The sequence below is a fragment of the Pelobates fuscus genome, chromosome 4, assembly GCF_036172605.1.
Source record: "Pelobates fuscus isolate aPelFus1 chromosome 4, aPelFus1.pri, whole genome shotgun sequence".
NCBI classification, from domain to species: domain Eukaryota; kingdom Metazoa; phylum Chordata; class Amphibia; order Anura; family Pelobatidae; genus Pelobates; species Pelobates fuscus.
The window spans coordinates 126,135,220-126,147,849 of record NC_086320.1 but is presented as its reverse complement, the minus strand read 5'-3'; the positions used below and the strand labels follow the sequence as shown (position 1 = coordinate 126,147,849).

At 39.4% G+C, this 12,630-nt stretch overlaps 1 protein-coding gene across 7 annotated transcripts in view; it reads left to right on the top strand.

The window, feature by feature from the left end:
- The window catches only part of SPIRE1 (spire type actin nucleation factor 1), a 183,631-nt gene that overhangs the window by 29,965 nt on the left and 141,036 nt on the right, over nucleotides 1-12,630 (top strand). For all 7 annotated transcript variants that reach the window (XM_063451583.1, XM_063451586.1, XM_063451585.1 and 4 more), the window contains exon 2: nucleotides 3,260-3,294. In XM_063451583.1, coding sequence (XP_063307653.1) covers nucleotides 3,260-3,294 — 35 coding nt within the window. The remainder of the gene's footprint in view (nucleotides 1-3,259; nucleotides 3,295-12,630) is intronic.

The following is a 12,630-nucleotide window of genomic DNA, read 5'->3' as shown; positions in this document are numbered from 1 at the left end:
TACTTTTTGCAAAATTAAGAGGACACACTCTTCACACTTAAAGATTTTCAGCAAGCTAAAGTGCCGTATTTTAAAGTTTACTCCCTCAAAGCTCAGAAAGACCAAGACGTGTTTACTAGTACCACCTCAAAATTGAAAGGAACCCTAGCTCTTATTGTAATTAAAAATTTGTATTTATTTTTTTTTTATATTACAAAATTACGGTTTAGGGTTCCTTTAATCTTAGGGCAGCACAAGGACATTCCACAGTACATAATAATTCATAGTGAATGGCACTATGGTACTCTATAGTGCGAGGCCTCTAATCTCAGGATCACACCAAGACCTTCATATCCTTTGCTGCCTGTGATTGGTGAGAGTTACACTCCCGAGCAGCAAGTGCTAGGTGCAGTTGTTTTCATTTAATCAGCTTTTTCTCCTGATATGCTGGCAGTAGAAAATGTTAAGATGGGCTCCACGTCTGGGAGATGGGCTCCAGCATTATTTAGAGAGGCCAGAATGAATGACCCAAGGTATCAGATGTTAAAGTGTTACATGATGGTTCACAGGTAAAAACTGCTGAACGATCTGCTTTTAAAATTTTTTGCAACTATTAGTCACTATATAATATAGTTTTATGAAGAAGCAGTCATTTATCACCTATACTTAAAATGAGCTTTTACAATATTGCTTTGCACTAAAACTCATTATATCATGAGTAGCCTGTTTTTATATTACATTTTATTCATCGAAAAGATGTGCTTCTGACCAGATCTGTTAACCACCTCTTTGCGCCTCTCTCTTTTACACAATAACATAAAATAATTTTTCAAAATCTGTTTAATAGCAGTATGTAATTTTATTGGGTTTTGATGGACTGTCAGATACATAGGTACAAACATACGTGCTTCGATTGTCAGTCTAAATAAGTGTGGGCATCGCTCATTATTCAAGCTGAATGTCTTTCCTTTAAGTCTGATAAGATCTGGCAGGAACACACTGTAATGCAGCAGCTCTACTGAGGGATCAATATCCATATCAATTTTATAGTGTAGAAGCTTTAACCATGGCCTTCTACTTAAGCCTCTAACTAAACATCAACAGATGTTTCACAGTGAGGAAATAGACATGCTTTGAAAGGGACAGAGAGCAGTCCAAGTATATTTTCTCGTACCTGGTGATTATCTTTATTTTACATCTACTTTGCGAGCGTTCTCTACAAAGAGGTCCTTAACAGGCCTTGTTCACATTGCACTGAAGGAGGACACTTTTTCAGTCTGTTGATACAATGTTACTCTAATGATCCTCTGCCATGTTAATGTGGAGGAGATCATGTGAATCTATCAGCAGATGGAGAGCCTCGCTTTATTTCCTGCCGGAGGCAAACGCTTCTTACTGGAGCAAAGGTAAATAGCGGAGTTCTAATCAAAATGGCTTATGGAAAAACCATACTACAAAATCTATCTATCCTAGCTATCTGCTTTTAACAATTAAGTGATAAAATGTATTTTTTTATTTTTTTTTTAAGTGGAGAAATCCAAACTTGATATCACTCAGGACTGTATTAAAAGTCAATAGGACAGAATTGATATAAGCGTGTATAAAACAACTGTGGGAGTTAGCAATTTAATTTATATCCGGTATTTTTACCTTAACTCAATATGCTGGCTCAGGTATAGGGAATGTCCTCCTTCCCCATACAAGCGCTCTTTGCTGAAGCAAACCTTCCTGAAGGTGTCAGAAATTGCTTTTCGTCCTAGGCTGCCACCTCCAAATTGCTATTCTTGGCTTGGACCTTGTTGGCTTAATGACACATACTTACCTTGCCACAGATTAGTAAATTGCTTCTGACTTGGTATTGAGTTTGCAAGACTGGTAACTAAAAACTTTTCTTTGAGGTTTTATCATGAAGTAAACATTGATAAGGGGTAAATAACATGTTAACAAAAGGCAATGTAAGCATATTCTTCTAGCTGCAGTTTTCTTCACAATAACTTCCCTCGATTGATTGACATGCATTTTATATCTTTGATGCAGTGCCACAATTCAGTGACAGGTATTCTACAACTTAGATGCAAATTTGATTAATACAAACTTGGGCACAGTTTACCTTTAGTAAATAATTGCCTATGTTACATAAATTCAGACAAAACCAATGTTTACTGTAGAGAAATTACTGTCAGTAAGTCCATTGCATTAGAAATCCAATGGTGTTACTTTTATATACAATGCAGAGCATATCAATTATTATATTGCCGATGAGGGATGTGCCTTTTATTAGAGAGAGAGAATGTGCTTTTGTTCCACAATTATGCAGTGAGGTACTTGATGCAGATTGCCACAAAAATGCAAACCACCAACATTTACAACCACACACAACTGTAGATTTTTATTCAGCCATTTCCCCAAATCTTGGTTACTTCTGCAATTGGTCTGCCCTGTGCCTACCACTGAATACAAAATTAGTCATTCAGTGCCCTAATTGCATATCCTATCACTGACTGTAAATTGATAGCTGATCCAAGTTATATCACACCGTTACCAGTGATTACAGCCTTGCTGATTTATTGTAAATGAGGCCACATGTACGCAAATTTCATTTTAGCAAGGATTTGCTTGGTCCCAAATATTTTCTAGATTGCAGATATTAGTTTGGAAACTGCTATTTGAAAATGCAGGCAATGTTTCATATATTTCTTATTGGATGTGATTGCTGATATCAAATATACCCGAATGCATAAAACAGTAGAATTTTTTTCAGTACAGCAGAAGTACAATTTAGACACCATAACAACTTAAACTTAATCTAATCTCTAATCTAACCCCAAAGATGCCTACCCCTCCACTCCCCCTGTCCCCCAGGCGACATCTGGCTTTTGAAATTTCAGTTTTAGGAAGCGCGAAGTGCAGCCGGGCAGGGGCACCGTTGATTTGCTCAGTGGTCAGCTGACACTTTTAGCCAATCTGTTTCTTTCCAAGACAGTTTTGTAAACGGGGAGTCATTGATCGGCGCTGGTAGCAATTTTGGGGTTAAACTGTTCGTGAATGGTTTAACCTCTTGAGGTAAGAGTGCCTGGAGTGTTCCTTTAACTCTTATTTCCCAACAATGAAATTGCCGGCACTAGACCTGTTCTTTTAAACCGCATTGCAATACCCCAGAGGGGAAAAAAACACGTTGCCACACACAAAAAATATCACAGAGGTTTATTGCCTCATTATAAACTTAAATCCACCAAGGTTAATGCACACTGACTTAATTTATCTTTTGTCTTTTCTACAGGCAGTTCAAGTGATGTACAATGCACTGAAACAGAGGTAAGTCATGCATTTAGTTTTAATGTTTATTTTTTAATGGATGGAATGTGTCTCTGCTTGGAATATTGGGAGTGACCTGTATTAATACTGTTTTTAAGAATCATTTGGGGGAATTATGTTTTTTGATTTTCAGCTTTTGAATTGCCATTGTAGAACCCAGTGATTCATGTAAACAATCTTTATTATTATTATTGTGTATTGTACTTTTGCTGAAGTCAGAAGCAGGATAAAAACACCCTTTATACTCTAAAAACCAAAAGTTACCTGTGCTCTGTCCCAAATCCCTATGTATATTTAAACAAATAGAGGTTATTTAGTTACTCCAGTGGCCATTAGAGGGAATGCCTGCCGGCAACGTCAAGGCAAACCTCTCAGGTGGATCCTACACGAACAATTCAACTTGCTTCCTTGAGCTTCTGGTAAAGATATCTCTAATGAGTCAGAGAGGGGTATTTTTTTTTTTTTATATCCACCCCTACATACTTATTTACATTTAATAGGGAACACATGGGATTTTTTGTAATAACCGACATTAAATATTTTTACCCTGTGGCTGTCCATGTAAGAGTAGGTCAGGGGTTACAGTTAAAGGTGACTGCTGTCTTTGGCTGTAATAAAGTTGAAAGACAGCATTGTGTAAAAATAATATTGGAGGTTTTGTTTATAATTTCTTGGTACTGGCATATCTCTTTAAGTATTCTCCATAACCACTGAATGTCCTTAATGGGCAGAAGGATGTAAAACATTTAAAGGATTTAGATATTATTTGGACAGAGCATTTTTAATTCAAGTTATAGCTTAGCATACAATCTCTAATTATTTTACTTTAAGCAGCAGCTAAAACAGCACAGCCCCACCCTGTCAACTGGTAAGCTAAAATATTGGTGCACTTTGTAAGTGACTGTCGCCTCAAACTTTCTTTTCTCCTATTCTTTTCTCTTCCTCTTCAGAATCTGTACTTCTTTTCTGATCTATTTTTCTTTAAAATATATAGGGGCCATTTACCGTAATTTTTTTCCTATGCTTGATAATTTTGATAAAGGGTGGGGCTTAAGGCAAACGGGGCCCTTTGTTAACTTGACAGAGGAAGTGAGCCTTATGCTCCACCATTTTGTCACATTTGTCAAGCGTGGGAAAAATGTGTAGACAAATCATATTTCCTTATTTGTCTTATGTTTTAAAAATAACTAGATAGGAAATTAAGGAAAGAACAGATTCTGAATGGGGAAGATAAGAGGAAACTATAGTACAGGTACATCTGAGGTGACAGAGCCACTTTAATTGCTACATTTTACTCCTGTATATGATCAATAAATATGGATGAGTTTGGAGCGAGTACAAGAAACTGGCTGTGTTTCTAATACTTTAAAAATATGATTAAATTAGAGTTTTGTGTTATATGACTTGGCCAAGTGTAATTAAGTTTATGTACCATATCGTAGCACTGTATTTTAGGATAGTAATGTCTTGTGAGCACCATAACAGAAAAATGCTGCTGTAAAACATTTAAACTGCGTGATGGACAGCCATGCTATATGTACCCTATTTAGTACTAATGGGTATCTTAGCTCTTTGTATGCCAGAGGCTTGCCAGTGCATTGAGACCATATCTGATCATCAATGAGTTAACACTGATCATTGCATGCCTTTAGAATGCTTTAGAATGACAAAGCATTATGGAAGCTATAGTTTTAAAACGTCTGGGGATCTACCTTTTGGCCACCCCTGCTCTAGGGTCATCTGTGTGAAGGCAAGAGCAAAAAGTTGATCTCCAACACCCTGCTCATCAGTAGCTCCTAATCCTATGCTAAATAGTCTGCCAACATTGATGTGGTGTGGTAAGAGTTGTTATTTATTAAACATTTAAACAGGTCTAATGGAATGTATGGCCAACAAATAAACAAGGATCTGCATAGTCATGGTCCTAAAGGGGTTAAATATGTTTTCACAATAAATACCCTCAACAAATTTCATAAAATGTTATGGATCTGAGTTTTTAATGTTTGTGATCCAGACAAGGCTCGCTAAATGTAATATTGTGTAATAACTCCCCTATGCAGTAGTTAAAGCTAGGTGTAGTCATGCTCTTGGCGTGACCAAATCAATCAGTCATTCAGTGTTTTCTAATAGGTTGCTGTAATTTGCTTAGAATGAGTCTGGAGTTTTCTAGGAAGGTTGATAAAGCTTTTGCTCACATTAGAATAATCCTTTAAGATCTAATGGCATGCCAGGTATGCTATGTTATAAAGGGATTTGCTGTAACTTATCCTCACAAAGTTAACATTGAGGAGAGCCGTCGATTTGAAGCTGAGGTGGTGCGTTAGAGACTTTTGGCTTGAAGAACATAATGCGCCTTGAGCTATTGAATTCACCTGTGTCCCTGCAGCCCATCACGATCCCAGTGTTTTATTAAACAGACCTGATTATGAGCCATATAGAGCGTGTCACCTTGTGAGGCCGCTGTAGTGAAATACTTAACTACACTGAATCAGCCTTTGACAAGAAGAATTTATAAAGATTGACAAAAATTACCGTAACAGAAAAGCATTAGAACTGAAAATGAAACTTATTGAATGCGTGATTATAACCATCCTGCAGGGCAGGACTGCTTTACAAAATGTGAATTATGGACATTTGTTCTAGGCCTTATCTCTAAACGAGGTCTCAGTTTAAAGGCAATGTTTTGCATTGGAGAGATGAGGAAAAGGGTAGAACAAGCACCACTGGCCACATCAGAAGATAGAAAAAAATACAGTAAGATCCACTATTAAACATGGTGCCCAGGACCCACCAGTGTGCTCTAGCAGTCTATACAGTGAATAGAGGATTTTATATGCAACAGATTTGCTTCTGTACTCTCCCTCATTAGTTAATCTATAGCTCACATCATTGATGGAGTTAAACCGGGTGGAATGTGTATGGAACTGTATTGCCCAATACCCACTGTTCCTGACACGTGGATTGTAGATATCATTATGCGTTTTAAATACACTACTGGCATTTCACATTCTTCATACAGTGTGTGCACAGGTGTTATCTAACACTGGAAGCAAATACTGTAAATGTAGTGATACATTTATAACGTCCTTATCTCCTACATGAATGTGGTATCACGCAGTGCAAGGTTTTACTACTACGAAAAGTGAAAATAACATTTCCACATATTTCTCTCTCTTTTTTTTTCTTCTCATGCTCGAGTTCTTTGTGTCTTATACTGGTGTTCAACAACTGCATTAAAATCTGTGGGCTGTGCTGGAACACATCACAACTGGCAGGGCATATAGGATCTACTGCTAATGTCTTGGTGCCAGATAAAACAGGATAGGATAGGTTCAGGATAGGTTCAGAGGCCTTGTGGAGTAAATACTTCAGAGCAGTTGTGGTAGCACAACGGGGACCTACACGAAATTAGGCATGTGGTTTTAATGCAGTGGCAGATCCATGTAGAACTGCACAGCTGTTTGTGTTTTATATGACAAGCTATTATTGTGTTCATTGCTGTGTGTTTTTCGTTTTGTTTACCCGTGTGCATTTCTTAAACTCTCCTTCCCTCCAGTTAACATCTCATATCTCTATATTGCACAGAATTCTTTAGAGTAATGTACATTTGTATGTAGCCTGCCCAGCACTGGGATTTAGAGAGGAAAAAATAACCGGGCCTGTTTAATTCATAGTGACATGGTGAACTGATATTCAACTCTCTGGCTGTCAGCATGGCAGCTCTGAGGGAAGTGATGAGCCAGGATCAGTGTACATTAAAGAAGCATGCCAGCGGCAGTAAGGAGCCTAATGATTTCTAAGGAACTTACTGAATTCCTTTACTCAACATGTAGCTCATAATGATCATTGAGTGCTAGTCGGTTGTCAGCTGGTATGTCGTGACACTCTTAGCTTGGCTGTGGGAGTTGCTTTTTCATATAAAATGTTGTTTCTCTGCTTTATCTTGTGTTTACTTGAGAACCTGTAAAATCCAATCTTCAAGCTGTCAACACAGGCGCAATATATTCTATTCTGTGGTGTTGGATGGGGTGTGCTGCAGCTTCGGTTCGAAGCAGAGATAAGATTTAGTGAATATGTGCATGTCTCTGGATATTCTATGGGTAGCACAGGACAAAGGATTTAGGATCTTCCTTGTAGTATCTGAAGCGGTAATGGTTTCATGTTTGTTTACAGCTGCCCTTTCATGATGGAATTTTATTGCAGATACCAATAGCACGATGAGTGCAGCGAGGCTAATAATTTCAAATCTTAGTGGAGTCAGATTATGGAAATGTGTAGAACAATAAAACAGAATTGTAATCATTATCTCGCTCAGTGTTATAGAAGCAATGATGGGTCACTGGACATTACCACAGATGATAATATAATATATTGAGACTTGGTGAAGAGGTCAGTTTTTAGTTCACATGATAAAGTGTGTGTGCACGCGCACGCACATGCACACGCACACGCACACACCCACCACCCCCCCACCCCCCCATACAATCTGTCAACATTGAAGTTGCTGTTTAGTAGATAGGAGAGTGCGCTGGATCTTGTGTATTGTTTATTGTATAATATGGCCCCCAGCAGCACCCCATTTAAGCATGTTCAGGTGAGTGCAACCACCCCCCCCATGTTCTATATATATATATATATATATATATATATATATATATATATATATATATATATATATATATATATATATATATATATAATATATTATTCCTTCTTTCTGAATGTGCCATTTTCTTTCCATTAGGTTATATAGCTTCATTTAGTAAGATAGAGTTACGATAGTGGTAGGATAGCTGTAATGAGGACTACTCGTTGAAGGGGATTTAATTGACAGGAAGTGTCTGCTCTCTGGCAGCTGTTAGACTACAAATCCCATGAGTCTGTGTTGTTGTTTTTTTTTGTTTTTTTTCTGCCTTTACCTTTCCAAGAGCCAAAACTTTCACTCCAATAAAGGTGGAGTCGTTAGAAAGTCTATTCATGCTTACACAGTAGTTTTGACATTTCAATTCAATGGTTTCTCTCTCTGGCATCATTTCGGGCAGTCCAACCTGACTGTTCATGTGCAAGAACAATAGCTTATCTTTGTGACCTTGAGGAACAGCCACAAGAAAAGTAAATAACCAGAAAGAAAGTACTGTACAAGAGGTCCAAGGGATCCTCTGCTAAACTAAGGGTCTGTGTACAATGATATTGTTTAATCTCATTACACTGGCTTTACCTGTGAACAGTGCCTCAGAGTTTTCCCCAGCATACTGGTGTGAGAATTAGGGGTTGATTAGTGAATACTGCAGTAATATATACCTGCCTGTAGTACTCTCTAATATTAAATCAATCTAAGCACATTGAAGTGGTCTGGGTGCAGTGTCCCTATTACCCTTAGTGCTGAAATGTTAACCATTGTGATACCGGAGAAACTGACGGAAGCCAAGCACAGAGAGATGGACACAGGTTTCTTCAGGAAGGAAGAGATTCTTTATTCGATTCACCGACCGGGACTCAGAGGGACTAATGTCACCAAAAAACAGCAAAGTCTGAGTCCTGATCATACAGTGTAGGTCCCTTATATAGGCATGTAGCTCCTCCCATAATCAGTTCAACCTACACATACTCTTATCTAATCAACTGAATAGAGACTAAATTCCTGTTTGACCACATGGCTTGCCCAGCACAATGGAGGAGGGGAAATACTTGTATATCCTGTTCCCACACATGCTCCTTACACTACTGATTGCATCGTTGCCACGTGCAACCAACCGACCGATACATCAACATATGCAAGTGCACATACCTCGTGGCAATCTTGTCCTAGTAAATTTATTTTTACTGCGATTCCACCACATTCCCCCCTTTGATGCTTCTGATATATATAATAATTCCAGATGCATCACCTAATCATCGCTTACTTACACCTCAAGTTGCCATGAATCAGAACAGACCTTGCGACTCCCTAAAGATACGAATCCCTCAACATTCCTCTTCCTGTACTAATTCTCCCTGATTTAAAGCCTCATACCTATATATAGCCATTATCTGTGCAGCAGCCTTTCTCTCTGCTATATTCTCTATAATGCTCTGCACAGACCTAACTACCAAAGGAATCAGACATGGTAGGAGAAGGCACAGCATCAAAATTAGCATGACTCCACCTACCAATGCCTTAAGTCCTCCAAACTGCTCATACCAATTACCAAACCAACTACTTGGATTATACCCTTTCCATACCTGGGTAGGCACATGCACTAGTTTAACCATATGGCTAGTAAGCTCAGCTATTGCTTGCCCTTCATCATCTATTTGAAGACAACAATTGCTTAGGTTAAACTTCCCACATACACCTCCCTCTACTGCCAATAGGTAATCCAAGGCTAATCTATTTTGGTAAACGGCTGTCCTCATCCTAGTATTATGTTTCGCTAGGAGATTGAGCGCTTGCGATGTTTCATTGGTAATTATCTCAACCACTGTCTGTAACCTTATAATACGGTTGAGCATATATATTGGGGTTCTATATCCAAAAGTACCATCCTCTGCCCACGTAGCTGGCCCATAATAATCTATAATATGCTGGGGAGGCCACTCATTATCTTCCCAGGTAACTATCTCTAGGGGTTCCCTTTTATTTCTATGATTCACATCATACACTTTAACTCCCAAAGTCTCTCCTGTTTCAATAGGCAACAAGAAGAAGGATGGTTTGAGCATACCTAACACACATGCCCCTTCCCAGTCCTGTGGTAACTCCGAATAGGCTTTCTTACCAAAGATCCAGTACAAATTTGCTGGGGCTTTCCAACTAGATGTAGCAGATAGGTCAAACCACACATCCTTTAAATTGGTATAACTTGCAAATGGGTTAGGTGGTTCTGAGACATTTGAAGCTGACCACCAAGTTGTATTCTTTGGATCATCATCATAAGCTTTTTGCCCTAGACAAGTCAATTCTCCTACAGATGTATTAAACATTATTCCTTTCCTTGCTATGCAAACATAACCTATAATGGAGGTCTTTAATCGCCACTCAGATTTACCTCTAACACTCATTTGATAATCAGCTTGAGAAGATATTATTTGTTCAATTGTCTCAGAACTGGAATACATTACCTCCTTTGCTCCCCAGGGCCATTGGTCTCCCATATTAGTACCTCCACACACATAGCAGTTGGTTACATTAAGACTACCGGCAATACTCTCGGCTAGATCAATAAACAAGTTCTTAGCATTATGGGGGATCTTATTCTCTACACTCATCTCCTCGTAGAAAGAATGGAAAACCTGATGAGTCTGGGCTGCCACAGTATCGGTCTCTATCCCTATAAATAATATTGTCCCAGGATCCAAACCTGTCCCATATATCTGGAACCCAAATAAGTTTCCAAACCTATCTATAAACTGTTCAGGATTATTAATAAGTATATGGACTGGGTTACACTCCATAGACTTATAATATGGTTTGGTAGGCAACTTAGTAATAATCATATCCTTATCTCCTGTCTGTCCCCAAGTTGCCCACCCTACACAAGACCAATATGGACAATAATTATAATTCTTATTTGGGCATTTTGGATCTATATACTTGTTCTTACTACTGGGGCAAATATACTTCTCATTAGACCCATACGTTCTTTCCCATTTAAGATCCCCACATACATTCCGCGGTTTTCTACCACTTGATATCGCCTTACATGCATCAAATAGCAGAACACCCGAAGAATGTACGGTTTCTAGTATTGTCTTATTTATTAGGGTCCCCTGTGAGTCTCCATTCCGAAGGGTCAACCAAATTGTACGGGGTTGATACTCTGGACTAAAACACTTAGGTTCTCCTACTCCTAAATGGCATACACTATAATCTATACCTAAGTATCTACACTTAGATACATATCCTTTACACTCATATTGTGAATGCCAAATAAGGGTCTGGGAAATATGATTACCTGTTTTTGTAGTCTTAATGCAAACCTCACAGCCAGGTGTGTCGGTACCTCTACCTTCCTGAATGATTAAAAACACACATATATACATTATAAAATACATCACTCCTGACATCTTTGTCCTCATTCTTCGACCGTGCGATGGCACCTCAGCTTCCAGGATGTAAGGGCTGCAAGGAATGGAGTCCTTCAAGTCCTCTCTTCCCTTCACAGAGGTCCCTTCAAGACACTCTGGCTATGTAGCGTGGGTAGGTGGTCAGGCTTTATTATGGCCGTCAAAACACCTACTTGCTGATCTCTTTGTTTACTCTTGAAGTCACAATATCTCCTCGTCACTCCGACTGAGTTACATGCTTTAACCGGATCTTGCAGGGATTCTCTGGATCTGGTGTAGCTTGCCAAGAATCTACTGCTGCTGGTTTAACCCTGGAGTGATGAATCCACGGAGTCACTTCAGCCACCTTTATAGCTGTAGGGGTAGACAAAAGAACAACATAAGGACCCCTCCACTTTGGCCCCAACGGTACACTGTTCCACTCCTTTATCCAAACTTGATCTCCTGGATGATAACAATGGACAGGTGGATAAATATTCACAGGTAATCTATCTTGTACCCATTTCTGTACCTCCTCCATAGTTTTACCCAACTCTACAACCTGCTGCCGGGTAATTCCTTCTCCCAACTGACTTAAATCCCCCCTTAAGTTACCAAGTACAGGAGGTGAACGCCCATACATAATTTCAAAAGGGGAGGGACCCATCCTTCTGGTAGGTGTACTACAAATGCGCAACAGAGCTATTGGCAAAAGAACATTCCACTTAAGTTGAGTTTCTTGACACATCTTTGCCAATTGGTTCTTAATAGTTCTGTTCATCCTTTCCACTTTCCCAGAGCTCTGAGGCCTATATGCCGTATGAAGTTACCACTTAATACCAAGCATATGAGTCAGTTGTTGTAGGCACTGGTGAACAAAGGCTGGACCATTATCCGATCCTATAGAGCAGGGGTAGGCAACCTTTTAGCAGCACTGTGCCAATATAGGATTGTGACGTCCCTTAACGTGCCGGTCCTATTTTTTTATAAATCGAGGTGTATGTGCTGCCGTATTCTGCTTGTGTTATTTGTACTGTAATTGCTTTGTATTGTTGTATTTGTGCGTGTATATGCAGGGCCAGGGGTCAAGTCCTGGGGAATAAAGTGTGGGAACTCACTCGAGTTCCACCCTCACCCCACCACCAGAAAATCTGCAAACTGCGCGGCGAGAGGGAGCAGAGAGGACACAGCACCCTCGCCGCATCTGACAGCGAGACAAGAGCCGGCCGGGGGGGATCCTTCAGGTGGCCATTAGACCACCTCTTGGGCCCCCCATGACAGGGGGCATTTGGGGGCGGCATTTTTTGCCGC